Genomic DNA, 21553 nt, shown 5'->3' with positions numbered 1-21553 from the left:
TGCATGGTGGGGGGGTGTCTTTGGTGTCTTTCTTCACAAAGATGCCAATGAGAAACCTAAGAATCTGTTGATTGATGGATCTTTTGAACATTTTATTGATACCCAGTGGTTCAGAATGTCAGAAGAAATGTGTCACTCTGAAAGAGAAGAAAACTGAAGTGTCAGTCATAGTCTGATGTACATTTTAATTAGTAAAGAAAGTGTATTTCCTGCAGCATATTTAATTGTCTTTATACATAAAAAAAAAAAAAAATATATATATATATAATCTGTGAAGACTGTGATAAATATGATGCTTTTGTCTGGATGAAAGCATCCTTCTTTGGCACTGTATATTCTTGCATTTGTAGAGAAATTTGTAGAGGTCAGTGTTCACCTAAATTGGGATCGAACAAGGTCAAACATAAGCTGCTCTTCAGGCTGTCCATGTCTTGGTACCTTTTCCCCAAAGAAACAGATGCCTTCGTCTTCTCCCACTGACTCAGAGGTGACGGCAGGCTGTGGCATTTGTCTTGATTAAATCTGGCTCACACTGGCCATCACTACCGCATTGCAACACTGGCTGGAGCATCTGGTAGGCGGACGTGTTCTGATCCACGCTGGGAGACAATTCTGGGGAGCCAATTTTCCATATTGACAGACCTAAACAGGTGAAAAATGTATTGCAGCACACACAGTAACGGGAAATAATAAAAGCAACATGTTTGGGGTTTTTTGTTTGTTTTGTTTTAATTTTAATCCCTTTTTTATGGGGTTTTGTGCATATCTTTTTGGTTCTTAAAATTACTTTGCTCTTAGTTAGAATAAAAGTTCATTTCTATAGCGCTTTTCACAACGGACATTGTCTCAAAGCAGCTTTGCAGAATTTAACAGTTAAGTTGAACGATGTGTATTTATCCATGATGAGCAAGCTATGGCGACTGTGGCAAGGAAAATCTCCCTTAGATGTTATGAAGAAGAAATGTGACTTTAGAGGAAAAGAATGAAAAACTAGTGGTCTGCAAAAGCTGCACAGCATGAGTCACATCATGAGTTTGGGTGATTCATGGATATTAGAGAGAAAGGGAAAAGGATCTGGCCCAGCGTGTGCGGTTGGTAATCGGCAAAGGGATTGCTATGTTGCACTCTGGCAGAAAAGATGATTTTATATTTTTAACAGTGAAAATCTGCACAAATGCTTTATTTCCATGGCATGTATTCATAATTATAATACATCATTTATTTTAGGTCAGTCAAAAATCTCCAAACTATTTCTTTTTTTTCTTTTTGAGATGTGTATCTCCTGTAAAGGAGAATGCACATATGTAACATTTCTATTAATCGTGCCGAAACCACGTTTGCTTAGTAAATGTTCTACATATGCGATGATTTGGTTGGTATCACTCCTGATTACTATAGCTTTATTGACCAGAGAAGAAACAGAGTCTTTGCAAACTGCACTGGTGATTTTGGTGCGGTGTTTTTTTCTCTCTGAAGCTGCTCATGTATTTACTAAACAGTCATTTGAGTTAATCTTTAAACTGAGTAAGAACATTGTGTCTTGCATATGTATCCACCTAATGTTTAATTTTTCTACATTTTGAAGTAAAAAAGTCAAAGATTTTGTAACTATATCAAGTTTAGTAGCTTTTACTGTCATTTACAGCCATACACAGATACAGTACAGTACACAGTAAAATGAAGGCATAATGTGCTACATAAAACAACAGAGACTTACACGAGACAATGCAAAACTAATACATGAGCAAAGCTACACACATAAAATGCTCATGTGCGAACAGTACAACATGGTAGAATAAGAATATTAGCGCAGCAAAGCCCTTTGTCTGGGGTATGCTATTGTAGAGAGAGCACAATTGTGTGATTTCCTGACCCTGGGATAAAAACACTTTTGCAGTGCTTGTTGTAAATGGTCTTTTCTAATCACTGAAGTTTTGCCACAGTGCATCAAAACACCTAATTGGACTTTGCATCCAGTTTTACTAAATCTGTACATGGATACACATGGGTTGTGCCCTGATTAGTTACGCTATTATTAAGTTATTAGTCACGTTATTTCATTTGAATATGTTTATCATCACATGAACTTAGTATAAGCGAACTTAACAAAAATAAACTAGAAAATATTATGACCCTGTAAACATTCTCAAAAGTCACGTGTTTTTACAGGTTTTATTAATAATTTTATGATTAATATTAGGTTTCACCTTATACCCTATAATGCCTGGCATAAGCATGTATTAATGTTTACTAAGTATTTATTGTTGCATTCATTAAAGTCTAGACATTAAAGACATTATAATATGATTTATAACGAAGCAAACTATGAATAATTAATTGTATTTTGGCGATATAAGAAATGTGTATAGAAATACAGAAATATTCAGAAATATTATAATGCATAATACTATTCATGTTGGTTTCTTGAGAACAATTCATATACATCAATATGCATTATAAGTGTACAAGTAATTACAGTTGTATGTGACACTTTTTATGCATATTGGATGACTTTATAATGTCAGATTATGTAGTGCATTACAGTATGTTCATAAATACACTGTAGATACAGGTGGTGTAAGTAATTATTTAAAAGCTGAACTGGCATAGTACTTGTACAACTGATTAAAATGCATTATAATATTCACCTTTGGTTTCTCTGTACCTCAGCCTAGTGCATGATAAATGCATTTAAAGTGTATTAACACTATTATGCTTGGTATAAGCCTGTATAACTGTTCATATGTAGTTACACTTGCAGTCAAAGCACTTAGTAGATAATATGCTCAGAATACGGTGCACATTCAGAGCATGTTCAATTCTGTAGGAACAAATGTTGTCATGCATTATAATAATTATAATGTATCTACAAGAATCACTTAAAGGAGGCCAAGCACCCAGCCTCAGTGAGTCACTCATACAAAATGTTGCTTAAGCAAAGCAGAGGAAAGCAGAGCCACAACTATAAGCAAAGGGATTCAAGAGTGACTTGAGGTTTTTCACTCATGATGTGTTTGTTTGACCAAGGGCAGTTGTGGAATTCTCTGACTCTAGGAGAAAAGGCCTTGATGAACAAATGTGCAGCTGGGTGGCGATTCTAGTAATGCTTTGACCTGTTGTTTATTTTTTTATTTATAATTTTTTTGTGTGTGTGTCATAATCGTTACTCTTATTGTAAAGCCTCAGAGCAGTTTCTGGTCCATAAGAAGCCTTAAGTTTTTCTGCCAGTGCACAAATTATGGCTGAGATGCAGATTCTCTTTCAGCTTCGCCATCAGATTAATTGGCCCATTATGAGTGAACTGTCTAGGGTATTCAAAATTCCTTTGAAAACTTTTGCCAAGTCTGGTCTGAAGTTGTCAAGTGCCAAATGTGAAGATGACTGGACATAATTTGTAGCCAAATAAAACTTTTGTTTGCTTTTTTTTTAAACACAGGATGGCAGAAAATAGGAAAGTAGGCGGAGTCATATGGTGATGGTTTGGACATGTGCAGAGGAGGGACATGGGGTATATCGGTAGGAGAATGCTGAAGATGGAGCCACCAGGAAGGAGGAAAAGACGAAGGCCAAGGAGAAGGTTTATGGATGTGGTGAGGGAAGACATGCAGGGAGTTGGTTTGAAAGAGGCAGATGTAGAGGACAGAGGGGTATGGAGACGGATGATCCGTTGTGGCGCCCCCTAATGGGAGAAGCCGAAAGAAGAAGAGGCAGAGTCATCTCAACCCAGGCAATACATGAACGCTATGTAAACTTTGAACATGTTTTAAAAGTCATAACCACAAACATACTTTCAAACTAGGCCCATATTTGACACGTTGGTGGCACTTTGCCCGAATTTGGTCAGAATGGTGCTTAGACTTGCTCCAATCTGTATGTCCAGTTTTACAACTAGATTCTAGAGCTTACCATACACCATTTAGCTAGATCTCCAGCCCCCTAATTATGCATATTATTTGTCATACATAACCCCATATAATGCCTTGTATGCACTTTAAATGTCATCACACGTTAAAAACATACTGTATGACTTCGTAATAACAGGTGACAAATGAATTAATACCGTATGTTCATAAAGTCATTGTAGTTTAGCTGTACTACAGGATTATACTGTTCTCATTTGATTTCTTTGTATTACTTCCTGAATTTAGTATTCATAGCTCATTAAAAATGCATGGAAAATGTGTTATTACTTACGTACAGTCATAATTTCTAGCATATATACATAGTGCCTGTCAAAAGTTTGGACACACCTAGTCTTTTAGGGTTTTTGAGAGACACATGCGTGTTCCTTTTGTTTACATGCAACAAAGTAGATAATTTAATGGTATGATGATTTACTTTGACCAAACAAATACATAAACATACAGATGTTGCACTTTATTTTCAGTGAAAAATCCTCCCTTAGCATGAATAACAGCTTTACATAGACTTGGCATCCAGAAAATGTGTTTTTCCAAACCTTCAGCTGAAATATTTTGCTATGACTCTTTAAAAACTTGCCAAAGATGATCTTGCCTAGTTTTTTTTCTCTCTGATTTTGCGATCTCAGAGCAGTTCAATAGGATTTAGGTGCAGTGACTGGGCAGAATATTCCAGGATAGATTACACTTCAGCTGTTTCCTCTCTAAATAAAACTTAGAGAGCTTGGACGTTTGCTTCAGCTCATTGTCTTACATGGTGTTGCGATAGGGAATGGTAGCCATGTTTGTTAAGTAATCCATTCATTATTTAACTATACATTTTTCTGTGACTCCTCGCGAGTAACAAAAAATCACTTGGTTTTGACTCACCTTTTGATGATTCCTTTTTCAAGTGGAATTGTACATCTACTGTACTGTAAACGCAACAACAATTGTGAATTACTTTGTATTACTTATTAATTAATAATACAATAATAAATTAGTTTTTTAAAGATTTTTATGTAATTTATTAGTACAAACTATAGCAGTCACGAGTGTCAAGGTCATGAGTATCGAGGTTCCACAGTAATGTTATATCATGACTTAAGTGTTATGACCTTTTGATTTTTAAGCATCCCTTAACATATATGACTTAATCTTACATCAGGTTATATACTGCATTATAATATTTTCTCATTAATTTTCATAAGAACATTGTAACACTAATATTTTATTTTAACCCTGGTGGAATTCTTTCATGTTGTTCGATAATTGTGACACTGATTTTTACTTAACTCTAGTGTTTAAACATGCTTATGATACATAATAGAGCATTATGCCAAGAAATAACACATTATGAATAAAATTATGAATACAATTCATAGGGAACATTGTCCGATGTTGGAATTCAGTAATAATTCTTTTATTTGTCTTAGATTGTCAGTTTCTTCTACTGTGTAACATGACACTGCCTAGATTTGCAGTACCCCTGTTTTGGGTGCATTCGGAAAATTGCAGAGAACTTGAGAGGAACCTGACTCTTAAATGTTTTTCAAGAAGTTTTAAGTTATTGTCACATGTACAGGAAACAGTACTATGAAATTCTTACTCTGTGAACCCTCCAGAGCCTTTAGCAAATTATTGAGACATAATGTGTAAGAAAAAAAAATTGGCATATCGCAAGTGTGCATAGCAAACATATATAAAGTGTTTAGTGCCTATTGTACGCATGAAAGACGTACGTGGAATGGCCGGCAGAGGTGGATTTGACATTGTTTTTGAGACAAGTGCAGTGATTGCTTTCAAAATGCAAGAGAGATCAGCATGAAAGGATAGTCAACTTGCTGATGTTGACCTAACTGACATTTTGAGAATCAGTCAATCAGAGAAATGGGCAGGATACAAGACTCCCAGGTTAAATCTGACAATTACATTTGTAAAATTAATGATTTTTATGTTTGGGGGTTGGAGTGGATGCTGTTGAACTAGAAAATAAAACCACAGACATTTCTAGAAAGGATTGAAGGGGTGATCCAGGTGTATTTTAAAGTTGGTCTTTGGCCAAGTCCTTGACGGTTAAATTACTTGAGATGTATGATCATAGCCAAGTCAAGAAGCTTTTATGCATTATGTCGACCTTCCAGGAAGAGGTAATCTTTGAACATTAGTAGCCATAAGGCATGTGAATGTGAGATTCTTTTCTGGCCCTGCTCTGTTGATGGTGCGTACATGTTCCCTGGGAATATCTGTTAAACGGGGAAATTACATACACATTGATTGGCCCTTTTTTAAAACGCAGAGAAAAGTGCACTAAATAACCATTACTGTTCTGTAATTGCTCTCAACCTTCAATTATGGCTGGGCTGTCAGGGGATCACCTTTGCTCTTTACTCTTTAAAGTTCCATCCCGTGTTCATTTTAGGAAGTCTTAAGTGTGTGTGTGTGTCTGTCTGTCTGTCTGTTTCGTGTAATATAGACCCTTACTCTTTATCGCCACTGGCATCTCCGTCTGTCTCTTCTTTCTGTGTCTCTCTCTCTTCTTTATTTATCTCCCATGCTGTGCACAATAACACAGTCTACAAGCTCCATTGAGTACAAAAACCACTGTAGCAGCCTGGAGACAGTATTTGCTTATTACTTGTTTGCAAAACCCCCAGCATTCCCATCCCACAGAAAATTCTTCGTAAAACAGTTTGAGGCAAAAATGTCAAATAATGGCAGTGCCGCATGGTTACACCTGGTTACACCATAGTTACAAATTAAAATTGTGTGTGTGTGTGTGTGTGTGTGTGTGTGTGTGTGTATATATATATCTATCTGTCCTTGTAACAAATGAATGTCCTTTCTCCATTTATTTATCCTCCATTTACTGTTTTATGCCAAACAAATGGAAAACTAAAAACAGAAAAATAAAGAAAAAGGGAAAAATGGCATCTCTTCTGGCATTTGAGAATGCAAAAGCACAATGGCCCCTCTATCTACAATTTGTGTGAAATTGTTCATTAGGCTGTGACAAATAAGGAGACAGCGTCTCTATGGCATTCAAAAAACATGTCTGTTTGTCTGTCTGTCTCAGCCTGTGAACTCTGGTTAATGCCTTTCCCAGGCAGCGGCTGGGAAATGGATGTTCTCTGAGTTATAATACTCGGATAATAAACTCAGCCTTGGATTGAAACAACCTTGCAAGTGCTTTTAGAATAATCAGCTCAAGGTGGCAGTAAAATGATTACTCTCTAGAAGTAAAATATCTGGAGGTGGGGGGAGGACAAAGTTTTCGAACGTTCACCTTTTCCTTCGTTATTGATGCATTTCAGCTGTCACTTCACTTTATATCGTCCACCTTTCTTCCTTGTATCGCTTTTTCCATCAGTTTCGTCCTTTGTTACTATTGTGTGTTTTAAAAAGGACATCAGAGTGTACAAAATATGTCTAGTAGCATCTAGAATTAATGGCTATTTAAAAATAAATAAATAAAAAGAAGAATGCAAACAACAAATCGCGGACTACAGAGATGATGGTGTGATTTAAAACAAAAAAAGATCAACTTTGTGGTGGTAACTATGGCTGGAATGATTCCTTGATTAATTTAAATACAAAAAAAAACAATCGAGGCAAATTATTTGCCTCGGTGCATCGTTTAGTCCATTAAACTACACATAGAGCACTGTGTTTCCCCACGGACCGTTATCGATGACGCACCACCCGAAATTCACTGGATCGCTCTGGACGGGTAACACAGACGATGCTGCAGAATGAAAAAATAGCGGAACCGGAACTAAACAGTGAGGGGAAGATACAGGCCAAAGAAAACGACAAAGTTTTCAAAGTTTGGGATCATTTCAAACGAAAACATAAATAAAACACCATACAGTATGTTTACCATTTTTAGAGTATTTAAAAAAAAAATGTATTTATGATTTATAAATTTGTATTTTGATGTAATATGGCAATTAAATGCACTAAATGGGTTTAATTTTCACAAATATTATGTGCAATTTCAGCAAAAAAAAAAGAAATAATAATAATTTCCAAAAAGGAAACAAATTACTTGTTAATTTTAAGAGACCCGTCTTATTTTCTCTTGTATATTTAGTAATGATCTTTAATTAAAAAAAAAAAGTCTTGTCGATTAATAGATTTAATAATCAGTAGAATACTTGATTACTAAAATAATTGATATCTGCAGCCCCAGTGGTAACAGTCACTCAGCTTCATGCCAGGCTGGGTCATATGTCATATTCAGTTGATCAGGTCCTCCAATGAGTTATTAGCTGTGTTGTCTCCTTGGTTGGAAAAAAACCTGTAGACAATTCAAAGTTCTATAACGTCTCTCATCCCAATGCTTCTCCACCCGCCCCAATATGAAATCTGAATTGAGTTGTTTTGTTGAATTATGGTTTTCTTTTAACTGCCACCATGCTTGTTTACCTTGGTGCCTCTAAATATCCACCAGCAGTTACCTTGGAAACTACATTAAGCAAATCAATGAAGGTAGTGTCACTGAATAGGGAGGGCATACTTCTCTCTCCCCTCTCCCTCTTTTCTGTCCCCTTCCTTTGCGCTCTTTCTCCCTCTCCCTCTCTCTCTCTCTCTCTCTCTCTCTCTCTCTCTCCTTCCCTCCCTCCCTTCGTTTTCCTCACTCCCTGCATTGTGAGATTGCATGCTGACAATCACAGCCTAAGCTGTTTGCGTTGTTGCGTTTGTCCGAGTTTTCAGGAAAGTACCCCGACTTGACAGATCCCATGGGACGATGGCGGGCACGTGGCGCTTTTGCTTTACTTTCTTGATCCAGGTTATAAGGCCGGTTATAATGGTTTGTGATTTTTTTGGGTAATTTTTCTCCCTTTTTTTTTTTTTTTTTTTTTTTTTTTTTTTTTTTTTTTTAGTTTTCTTCTCAACTGTTAATAGACCATCAGGATAACTAGTAGGTTTCAGGATCGTCGTTTACAATGTAACGAGTGCTCTCCATTATGATTAACCTGGATGGCCTTGAGATGATCGCCGTCCTGGTGGTCATGGGACTTTTCATCAAGGTCCTGGAGCAGTTCGGACTGTTCGAGCCTGTTGGAGGAGAAGGTAACTCGATGTTCTGTTAGCACTGTGAAGAAATCACAAAGTAAATGCCAGATATACGTGTGTGTGTGTGTGTGTGTGTGTGTGTGTGTGTGTGTGTGTGTGTGTGTGTGTGTGTGTGTGTGTGTGTGTGTGTGTGGCATTGAGCTCAGGTTTGCAAAAAGTCTGCAGTACCTGCGGATTCGGTGGTGAGATGGAGAGGCGGTGAGATGGAGAGGAGTTTGGTTACTCACTGCAACTGTTGGCTCTGAAACTTTATCCAGTGAATCTTTGACTCCCCTTTATCCCCCCCCCTCTCTCTCTGTGCCTCAGCGCATAGTGCACTTACAGTCTAATCAATAGTAGGGTACAAAGAGGCGTCGGGTGATGGTCTTTTGGTGTCTCCACAAGGAAATATGACACTTTGTTTTGTGGCGTTTATCAGGGGATACATTTCTTGTATACGAGTGGAAAGAAAAGTTGGTTTAGAGAGTCAAGGTCATTTTTTGTTTTTGACTCTTTTAAAAGTAACCGTTGCTTCAGTTATATGCATTGTTCTTTACAGATGTTACAAAGGAGTACAATTTTCAACCCATAGAGATTAGACTTCTGCTGATTTATTTCTGCAATGATGTCAACTTTGCCAGCCGAGAACAATATTCAAATATACTTAGTGAGATATCCTTGAAGTCCTCTTCACATGAATGTCCAATCATTTAGATGCATTTTAAAAGAATTATCCCTGTCTATTGAGAAATCTATACTATGTCCTTAATGCCATAATAGTTAAAGCTGAGGATGCATTTTTTTCTTTGGTGATGGATTGTTGTTGTTTAGATTCCATATTTCAGCTCTGGGCTGTTAGGCACAAAGTATTGATGACACTATCTAATCTGCTCACACAACAACGGCTGTTTAGTGGGAGGTGTTTATCTTTAACCGAGACTAGTGCTGATGAAGGATTGATTGTAAAGGTCATTTAAACATTGCCATAAAAGGCTGATTTTATATATATATATGTGTGTGTGTGTGTGTGTGTGTGTGTGTGTGTGTATATATATATATATATATATATATATATATATATATATATATATATATATATATATATATATATATATACATACATACATACATACATACATACATACATACATACATTTTGGGTATATGTTACGTTTTAAAAACAAACGTAACTTGTTTTCCATTGTCTTGTCTACATGAACAAAGCTCATCATCAACAAGTTCACTCAAGTTTTCTGGGTAGCATTTTCTTTGTCTCCCCCACCACATTTCCCAACCAAGCAGAATTAAGTCTTGTTTCTCTTTGAGATCGACAAGTCTGCATAGCTAGTCTTTATTCTTGGCGATTTGCCTCAATATATTTGTTAAAATAATTCACCATTTGGCATTTAGTCCACTTGGACTGGTTTTTAGCGACAACGTTGGAATGCGGTCGTATAAATATGTCATTTTTATGGACTGAAGTAGTTGCATTTATCAGAACATCCCACCCACTTTTAACCCAGACCTCCACACTGATGTGTCTCCTGGAGCATGCCCAGCTATGAACAAGGGTGTGCCAACTGATTGCTCATATCGAGATTAAAAAGCAAAGGGGTTTTTTCTTTTCTTTTTATTGGCCCTATCCCTGACGTTCGTGCCAAACTTGCCTGGAGGAAATATAGAGGTATTCAGCCTCCTCCACAAGAAGCATTATAGTAAAAACACTGAGAGCAAAAGCCAATAAATTGTCCAGACACATTAGGCAAAGTGCTACCCTTAATATCAGCGGCTTTCATAACAAAAGCGTTACGAGGATTCGAATAAGCCCTGGTGGGTTTTACCGCCCCTTTCTGCATATTTTGTGGAATCTTCAAGCCTCCATTGTTAGGAATCTGACTGTCAGGAAGAGACTGAGGTCACAGTCCCTGCCTTTAGAGTGGTAAATTATTAATCACAACAAGCACTCCAGCACTTCGCCGCTTCTGTTTATCTCCACATGCCTGACATAACTCACTGTAAGTGAAGCCGTGTAATGAATTGGTGTCAAACTTGTGCCAGGTGAACAAAAGTTAAACGGAAGAGTGCATGTCTGATGATATATATACAGTGAGGAAAATAAGTATTTGAACATCCTGCTATTTTGCAAGTTCTCCCACTTAGAAATCATGGAGGGGTCTGAAATTGTCATCGTAGGTGCATGTCCACTGTGAGAGACATCATCTAAAAAAAAATCCAGAAATCACAATATATAATTTTTAAACTATTTATTTGTATGATACAGCTGCAAATAAGTATTTGAACACCTGAGAAAGTCAATGTTAATATTTGGTAGAGTAGCCTTTGTTTGCAATTACAGAGGTCCACTATATGCAGTTTATGACATTCTTCATATTCTGGCTATTTACTGTATACACACTATATAAGCAAAAAGCATTGGGACAGTCGACTCTTCCAGCCATATGTGTCTTTTCCCCGAACTCTTACCACAAAGTTGGAAGCACACAATTGTATACGATGCCTTTGGATATGGTGGTATAACATTTCCTCTTAACTTAACTGGAATACTCAAACCTGTGCAGAAAGCCGGCTTCATGAACATTATGGTACACATGGGTTGGAATGAAAGATCTTGAGTGATTTAAACTTTATTGAACATCTTTCGGTTGAATTGGAACACTGACTGCCCATCAGGCCTCCTTACTTTACATCATTACCTGACTACTCACGCTCTAGTTGCTGAATGAGCATAAATCTCCACAAGGGACTAAAATTGGATGCTCAGAAGGCACATATAATTTAATATTCAATAACGTCTTGAATGTAGCCAAATGTATTTAGTACTTCTTTTTATGCCATAACAGTAAACTAAATACAAGATCATCAGTTCTTTTTTTACATTGTTAGCATGTAAACTTAGTTTTCTCCTTCCATAGGAAGATACATTTGCTTCTTTCCAGAAGTTAATGATAAAAAATGAGCAAAATTATCTGCAATTAGAGTTTCAGTGTAAGTAATTATAGATGGCAATGTTTTTTTCTAAAAGCTGTGTTATTGTAATCTTATAATGGGAACTAATTAGGGCTGTCAAAATTAACGCGTTTACACAAACTTATTTCAACTGCACTAATTTTATTAGTGTTTTATTACTGTTTGAGAATTTTTATTAAATATAAACCCCAACCCAACACACGTTTATTCACATCCTTTCTATACCCAGATATACAAATAAATAAATAAGTAAATAATACTCAAAATATGGTTTAATCACCAAACATTTGTATTACTGATGCCAAGTAAAACAAGTCTGATGCCAAGTCTCAATTCAATCACCAAAGACTGCCATGATGCAACACATCCAGCAATTAAAACCATCCGGGTGAAAACACTGCAAAAGTTCTGTTTTAGTTTAAAACATTCACAAGAATATTTTGTCTTCATGTTTAATGCTGATGCTTCATGGTTTCACTAATAATGAACATATGCCTGCATAAAGCATCCATATTTGTCCATGTCCATGTAGATTAGAGTATTAAAAACTTGAAAAGTATTCATTTAAGGTACATTTTACAATATAAAAATGTGCGATTAAGTTGTAATTAAATATTTTAATAGATTAACAGCCCTAGAAATAATACATCAATCTGACTACATTCAAGATATTACTGCTTGCTAAGATGTTATTTATTGCAGTGTCCTGAGAAAATAAATAGCTACATTTTTTGTTTATTCTAGTGGAATCATTTGAGAACATGTAGTAATTATCAGGGTATTTATTGATTACCTATGAAAATAATTCTACAACTTTCAAGCCTACAGTAAGATCATTTCAACTTCACACTTTACCAATCATTGTTTAATTCCTAATTTTAAGATAAACACTTTGCTACAATGGCTGAGGGCTACAATTGCCACAAACAGTTTTTGCACTCAGTAAACAGTTGAAAAGCCTAAAAACTGATGGAACTGTAATAAATAGACATTCGGGGCCCCACCAGATGAGGCTGGGTTCCTTTTAGAGTCTGGTTCATCTCAACATTTCCTCCTCATGGAACAAAATGATAGATTAATTTATGAATTTCAAACGTTTATATTCTCAATCGATTTATTATGTAAAGCTGCTTAGTGACAACCTCCATTGTTAAAAGCTCTATACAATTACAATAGAATATATAATACATTTTACATAATGCTACTAAGGTTGAATTAAATGGTAGAAATTTTATGTGACCGCTGCTGTGATATTACTCTGAAGGCCATGGTGGTATGGGATTGCACAGGATTTGTATGACCGTTGTAAATACAGTAACAGTGAAACATAAACTAAACATAGCAATAGAATGTGACTCTAATGCTCACATTATATGTTTTTGTTTATATGTTGTTTTTATTATAGTTGTGTTATATGACAGGTCCAGGAGAACATATAGTAACTAACGGTCTGATATAGAAATCAGTGACAATGTTATTGGTAGTATTTTGTTCACTGTGACAAGTAATATTCTTAAATACAGACTATGATTGCATAGTGTAAAACCCGGATTTCAGATAGTAGGTCTCTATATATGGAAAATAAGAAATCTAATTCCCTAATGGTCCCACTGTTGGATCCAATTCTACTTGGCTTCAACTAGCCCGGAGGCAGAAGTTGAAAAAAAAAAATCATCCAGCATGACCTTAGCATCTCTCTCTCTCTCTCTCTCTCTCTCTCTCTCTCTCTCTCTCTCTCTTTTCCTTTCTTCCTCTCGCCAACCACCATAGCATTGATAGTCATTAGTGCGTAGATGTATGTGGACTTGCTGGTGAAATTCAAATGGATTCCTGCTCCAGTTATAAATGAGTCCATTTTGTTTCAGTAGTGCATCTTCATAATTGAAACGCCCAGCGAAAAATATAACTGAATACAAAGAATAAGAGCTCGGGTAGTTCCTGAAGGAGGCTGATGAGGGTTACATGAAAGCCCCACATGAAAGAGGAAGCTTATTCTTTCTCATTTATAGCCTTATAGATTTTATGTCTAAATCAGGAGCAAGGACAACCCCACCTGTAATTGCCAGAGGTAGTGGGATCAAAGTAGGCAGTAAACCTGTGGAGTGCTTTGTTTTGTCCCAACAAGTAAAGTCTGATAGAAGATGAACAGCTTAAGGAAAATGAGACATAGGTAAAGTGTTTGTAGTCTTTTAGATATATTGCTATCATTAGAGTCATCATTTTTATTCTGGGTAGGTGCTCATGCTGATTGCCGTTAATATAATTTGTGTTATCTACTTTGTTCAGGTGGTATTTAAAGGGAAGCTGCAATGCAAGGCATCTCTCACCTTTTTTCCCCTTGCAGAGTCTTACTTTTATTTTATCCTCACATGCTAAGCATGTGTTAATTTGTTTAGTGTCTCATATTGTTTAAGAAAAGTTTTTCGGTACTGGGCTTTTGGTTCGGTTTACATGTGTGCAGAAGATATTAATGTAGGAATGTATTAAGTGGCGGACCACAAGTTTGTTTAGTCTCCGCCTTGCACTTTGAGTAATTTATTATTATTATTATTATTATTATTATTAAACTTAAATGTCAGGGGCATTGTTGTGCTTGTTACTAAAAAATAGTAACTAGTTACAGTTACTCGTTACTTCATTCAAAAAGTTGATTACTTACACCAAAAAGTAATGCGTTACTGTTAAAAGTAACTTTTTAGTTACTTTTTTAAAGAACCTTCTTTAATGTTTCCATTAATGCCCTTTTATGCGTTATGGTCTATACAAACACAAAACTGACAAACACAAAGTCATTTTTAAACACTATTATATTGAAGTCAGACCAGCACAAACCGAATATATCACAAGGATTTCTGAAATAAATAACAAAACAAGCTGAATAATATATTCAGAATCAAAAACTAAAGTAGCTTCTGCTGTTGTGTTAAGCTCTTAAAAATGTTCCTTTCACAGCTGAAGTATAAAAACTATCAACAATGTAGAACAGAACACCAGGTTAGCTTCTAGCTTCTAGCATGGAGTTGCTGTTTATCGCAGTAGATACGAGCTTCGAACCAGAAAGACACAACTTACATTTGACTTAAAAGTTTTTGTCTTTATACTCAAAGTGAAATAATAAGCATATTTCCACTTTGAGAAACTCGTCTTGCTCTCGCCTCGACTCGCCATTACTGCCGCACAGACCTGAATAAACGGAGACACGCGCACGGTGCGTCGTCTTCGTGTTTACAGTGGTTCATCCACCAATCCTACAATGCGACGCTGCTGTAAGCAGGTTAGACTGTAGGCTACACTTCAGCCCAAATTCATTCATTTAAAAAAGTAACGGGTAACGCACCATACGGTAACGGTAACAAAGTTACTTTATTTTTAAAAGTAACGCGTTACAGTATTAGTTACTGTAAAAAGTAACGCGTTACCGCCCAACACTGGCCAGGGGTATAACTAAAGTTAGTGCAGTGTCACTGTGGCTACTCACTCCTTACCGGACATACGTTTCGCTTTGCGCATACATGAAAATACTAAAGAATCCTTAGCGTTAGCCGCTAACCAAGAAGTAGCCGTTAATCGAGGGAGTGTATTATTTAAGGATGGAAGAAATAAAGACATTTGTTAAAGTATGCTGAAATAAGTAGACCATATCTTTATCAGCGTTTTTGTGGTTTGCTACTAATGGTTTTAGCTTGCAGACTTTTTGTGTTCAGCACATTATGGTTCTTTTTTCCATTGCATTTTGCATGAGGTGTATACACTAAAGTAGAAACTATGAAGGACTAAAAATGAAACATGAGTGGAGGGCTGTTGCCTTTTACCATATTTTATGCAATTTTATGAAATTAAATTTAAAACTATATTATTCTTAAAATTAAGGGTGTCATAGTGTAACTCATTTATGAGTTTAGAATATTTAGGAACAAATAGAGAGAGAAATATATAAATAGATAGAAAGCATTACTCTGTAATCTTTTTAATTGATGCAGTTTTCCAGTTCAATTGACTTTTTATAATACAATGAAAAAATAAAACACTTCCATTCATAGTACAATAGACTTCAAGCTATAAGCAGTGTAGCCATAAGGTTGTAATATAGGCGACCTCTAAAGAGAGACATGAAGCTGGTCCTTAATTTTCAAGTATGTCAAGTCAAATTCACTGACTATACCTTTTCCACATTTATTTCAATGTTTGTTTTTGCAGCGTAATAATAAAAATGTGTTATGTTAAATTATAAATGTATAAATATTTTCCCCTATATCTCAAATATGGCATGGCAGACCAAATCATAGTTCACCAAGGCTCCCAAAACGTGTATGAATGAAATGAGAAAGGAGAATTGTGATATCTCTGATAGGTTTAGTGAGTCTGTGGCTAATTTGTAGGTTGGTTTTGATATTTTTTTGTTGTTTCAATGATCAATTACTGGTTGTCTGCTATGAGGATGTGACTGGTAACTATACTAGTGCAGTTACAGAACAGGAGATAATAATCGGGTTAGTTCCTAAACACAAAGGAGCAAAAGCTATTATACTTAGGCCCCATTTCCAAGCAACTTACAATGTCAAATTTAGGAGAAATTGAATGTACAATTAGTGAGATGTCAGGCGTGATGTGTTAATGGAAGGAGCTTTGAAGCTTTGGAATATGATCTGTCTGAGTGTACAGATGAGGAGGTAGACAGATTAATGGCTAAAGCAGCACTGCATCCCTCTCATTAGGCCGAGATGAAGCGATAGCTAACCCCACTGGTAGCTGAATGTGTTGGTGGGTGAAAATAGACCAACATGCAATTTCATTAGAAATAAATATCAGATACCATTAAAAATTGCATGCCAACTATTAGGATTCTAAAGTCATTCAAGTTTTTTTCTTTACCAGAGGGAGAAGCAAAGGACTTCCCAACTGTTTTGGGAATTCAGCATGGAATTAATTTGTGAACTCATATTCATATTCAGGTGCATCCCAATAAATTAGAATATTATTAAAAAGTTGATTTATTTTAGTAATTTAATACAAAAAGTGAATCTCATTATATAGACTCATCACACACAGACTGATATATTTCAAGTGTTTATTTCTAATGAGTACAGCTAATGAAAACCCAAAATTCAGTATCTCAGGAAATTAGAATATAATTTAAGACCAATTAAAAAAAAAAAAAGATTTTTAACATAAAAATGTTGGACTACTGAAAAGTACAAACATGTACAGAACTCATTACTCCATTTGCATGAATTACTGTGGCATGGAGGGAGATAGGTCTGTGACGCTGCTGACGTGTTATGGAAGCCCAGGTTTGCTTTGATATCGGTCTGGTGTGGAAAGTTTGCTGGCCAATCAAGCACATGGATACCATTTTCCTTGAACCAGATATTAGTACATGTGGCAGTGTGGGCAGGTGGCAATTCTTGTTGGAAATTGAAATCAGCATCTCCATAAAGCTGGTCAGCAGAGGGAAGCATGAAGCGCTCTAAAACTTCCTGGTAGATAGCTGTGCTGACCTTGGACTTGATAAAACACATTGGACCAACACCAGCAGATGACTCCCCAAACCACCACTGACTGTGCAAACTTTACACTGAACCTCAAGCAACTTGGATTCTGTGCCTCTCTTCGCTTCCTCCAGACTCTGGGACCTTGATTTCCAATTTAAATGCTAAATTTTCTTTCCCTTCATCTTAAAAGACGACTTTGGCCCATTTCCATTAATGTGCTTGGATACAGCACACTGTAAACAGCAGCTTCTTTAGCGATGACCTTTTGTGTCTTCCCCTCCATGTGCAGGGTGTCAATGATCGTCTTCTGGATAACCGTCAAGTCAGCAGTCTTCCCCCATTATTGTGAAGCCTGAACCAGATTGAGACACTATTTAAAGGCTCAGGAAACCTTTGCAGGTGTTTGCATTTAATAAGCTGATTAGACACCACCGGTCTCCAATATTTAACTTTTTCAAAATATTCTCTTGTCAAAAAAAGTCAAAATTTTCTCAAAATTAAGAGAAATAAACACTTGAAATATATCAGTCTGTGTGTGATGAATCTATATAATATACAAGTTTCACTTTTTGTATTGAATTACTAAAATAAATCAACTTTTTAATGATATTCTCATGTACCTGTATATCATATCATATATATTCATATACAATATATCATTAATTCATTCATTTTCTCCCGCTTATCCGTCATTCGGGTCGTGGGGGCAGCAGTCTAAGCAGGCCCCCGCCTTCAACTGCTGCCCAATCCTCACAGCACCGTCCCTTACGGTCCCTCCTGCAGGTGGTAAGCCCACGGGAAGGCGGACCCACGTCACTCCGAAGTCACGGACCTTGATATTTCCCTCGTAAGGGACCCCCGGAGCATAGAGGGTTAAGGGCCTTGCTCAAGGGCCCAAGAGTGGTAGCTTGGCGATACCGGGGCTTGAACCCCAGACCTTCCGATCAGCAACCCAGCACCTTAACCGCTGGAGCCACCACTCCCCTATATCAGTCTGTGTGTGATGAATCTATATAATATACAAGTTTCACTTTTTGTATTGAATTACTAAAATAAATAAACTTTTTAATGATATTCTCATGTACCTGTATATCATATCATATATATTCATATACAATATATCAATATTTGTAAATATATATATATATATATATATATATATATATATATATATATATATATATAATTTTTTTTTTCACAAATATTGACATGATTCACATTTATTTATTTGAGAGGTTTTCAGTTTTTCCTTTTTCTTTTTAACTAGCCTACTAGGTTTAAACGTGGCATGTGTTTACAAAGTTTTACAAGCCCAGTTCCATAAAGTTGGGCCTAAAATGTAAATAAAAATCGTAAAAATAATTATTTGCAATCTTATAAAATCATTTTTAATTCTCACTAGAATGTAGAAAGCATGTCAAATGTTTAAACTGAGTAAATGTTTTAATTTAAGGGGGAAAAAAGATTTTAAAATTGAAGCTGTAACGTGTCAGAGCCATGTTTACCACTGTGTAGCATCCACTCTTTTTTTTTTTAACAGTCTGTATATATCTGGGAACTGAGAAGACCAGTTGCTGGAGTTGTGGTAGAGGATTGTTGTCCCATTCATGCCTAATACAGGTTTCTCACTGCTCAACAGTCCTGCATTTTTTGTTTGTTTGTTTTAGATTGCAACCATTTATAAAAAAAATGTATTTGGGGAATGGTCTGGACTGTAGCATTGACTACAGCACTGTAGCAATTTAGTATTGTCATGCTGAAATATTCGTTGCCTTCCCTGAAAAAAAAAAATTACATTGATGGAAGCATGTGTTGCTCTTGGAGTTGGGGTTGTACTATCATGAACGCTTTAGTTGAGTCATGTGATTTGGGCAAGCTCCTCGCCATTTCCTATTGTCCTGCTAACCAGCAACTAAATAAAGCCTCTCAATACTCTACATACAGTAACCCAACAGTGTCCTGATCTTATAGCAGACTTGTGGTTATAAAATAACAAATTTAAACTGGTATATACTGGTTCAAAATGTCAGTGTATTGTAAGAAAGATTTGAGAATCAGAATGTTTTATAAAAATCTTGTAGTATCAATATCATAAACGTTCCTGTCTACATATTGTGTGGATCAATATAGATATAGTCTATGAATATTTTTTCCTTTTTGGCCTTATCTAAATCTAGCTACCTTTATCCTTCTCCAATATAAATTCTTCTATAGGCTAAGCCTGAAATTCACAGTAAGCACACTTAAGGACATGAAAGAATCAAGCCTCAAGGCCTCAGATATTTTCATTTAAATACACAGTAAATTCTCTTTTTTCCCCTGTCTCACTCATTTCATTCTCTTTCTTAGCTCGGCTTTATGGGTGGGATGTGGTGGGAGGTGTCACAACACCATCTAAAAATACTATGCCAGTCACATGATTCACATGATGTCATATTAAATGTAAAAGGAAGCCTATGGGTGAGTGCTAGTAGTGTGTTAATTATGTCTTGGGGAATTTGAGAACATTGCATCACTTTTAAATAGTATTAGTGACACTGGTGATCATAGGAGAACGTTATGGTTTCTGACTAACACAAACACTACTTGTAGTTGCACAAAAGCACATTTGGGGCATTTAGACAACATTTTTACTTGCCATTGTGGCTAAGTAAGAATCTTATCAATGTTTTGCAACAACTGGGGTGATGTGATAAAAGAAAAGAAAAGAAACTGATGCGTCATGATGCACATATCCAGCGATTAAAACCATACGTGTGGAAAAATAGCAAAAGTTCCATTCGGTGTCCTGATGATTTATGTAATTTAAAACACGAAGATTACTTTAAAACATTTACAATTATATTTTGTCTTTATAATCTATGTTGAGTCTGGTTTCACCAATAATAAACATACATTTGCATAAAGCCAAGTTTATATTTGTCTATGTTAACATTACATGAAGACTGTTGATATTTATTTTTTTCCTCATTTCAATAATTGCTAAATAACCTCAACTCATTCACCTCCTATAACCTGAAAGAAGGAACCATTTCTACAAAGAAGTTGCTCAAACAGATATATATACTCCAATACTGAAATACACTGCAAAGTGCTTAGCCATCATGACCAAAGGAGGTGGGGTTGGGAAAACATTAAGATTTGTTATACTCTCATGGCTGACAAGTTATTAAAAATGCATAGACTGCAAAGAAACCAGAGGCCTTTCGTTGCACAATCTTTAAATAAAACTTTAATGCCGGAGTGCAACAACAGCTATTAGTCTTCTCAGCCTTCACATTGAAGCTTTTTCAACAGAAATGTGGCTTTTGATCGATGACACTTAGCTTTGATAAAACTATCTTTTTCATTGCATAATGGAACCCTTTATTATTTCTCATGTTGTTTCTCAGGGATCCATTAATCCATGCTCAAATGCTTTCTTTTTTTTTCTTCTACATAAAATGTTTCAGCATGAAGTCATTTTATAATACCAGCAGTTCAACAATGCTTCTAAAATCTACATTTATTTAAAAACAATTATATAAACCGAGTTATTAAAGTTATCTAAAAGAATAAAGGGTCAATTAATTGACCATAGGTTTTTTATGACTTCATCTGATCAAGATCTAATAGTGAGTAAAATACAATTACTGTTTATTCCTCCTTTTTTCCCCCTTTAATCATTCATCTACTTCTCCCCTTTGTCTAGTCTGGAATCTTTTGCCTTCAAAGTTTGTATACAAATTAGGTGGTCATTTACAGTATAGTCTTTTCAGCCATACCATAAAAACCACCTTTCTAATATTGTATAGGTTCTTCGTTGGTCCACTTTACAAGACCTGCCATTTTGGAGATGCCCTGGCCCAGCAGTCAAGCCATCTCAATTTGGCCTTTGTAGCAGTCACTCAGATCCTAACACTTTCCTTTTTTTTCTGCTTCCAACACAACTTTGAGAGCTGACTGTTTATTCAGGAAGGACCTCTTAATATTAGACTCTTATGAGCTTATAATAAGTTGTTCAAAATGCTTCTTCATATTCTTTCAATTTAGAATCTTTCGAATTCATTAATGTAAAACAAACTTTAGCAATAGAGGTTCGACTTAGCTAACGTTAGACAAGTATGTATTTAATGT

General features: G+C 35.9%; 1 protein-coding gene across 7 annotated transcripts in view; it reads left to right on the top strand.

Annotated features, from left to right (window-relative positions):
- LOC310721368 (A-type potassium channel modulatory protein KCNIP2-like) overlaps positions 1 to 21553 on the top strand; it is a 181480-nt gene that overhangs the window by 131412 nt on the left and 28515 nt on the right. Inside the window, exon 1 of one of the 7 annotated variants that reach the window (XM_083533022.1) lies at positions 8334 to 8975. The exons of the other annotated variants lie outside the window; for them this stretch is intronic. Coding sequence (XP_083389148.1) covers positions 8870 to 8975 — 106 coding nt within the window. The 5' untranslated portion in view covers positions 8334 to 8869. Of the gene's footprint in view, positions 1 to 8333; positions 8976 to 21553 lie in introns of those variants that run through there. 7 annotated transcript variants of the gene reach the window in all.

The sequence above is a fragment of the Silurus aristotelis genome (genome assembly GCF_946808225.1).
Source record: "Silurus aristotelis genome assembly, chromosome: 27".
Lineage (NCBI taxonomy): Eukaryota > Metazoa > Chordata > Actinopteri > Siluriformes > Siluridae > Silurus > Silurus aristotelis.
Note: the sequence above shows the minus strand (reverse complement) of the source record. Positions and strands in the feature narration are given on the sequence as shown.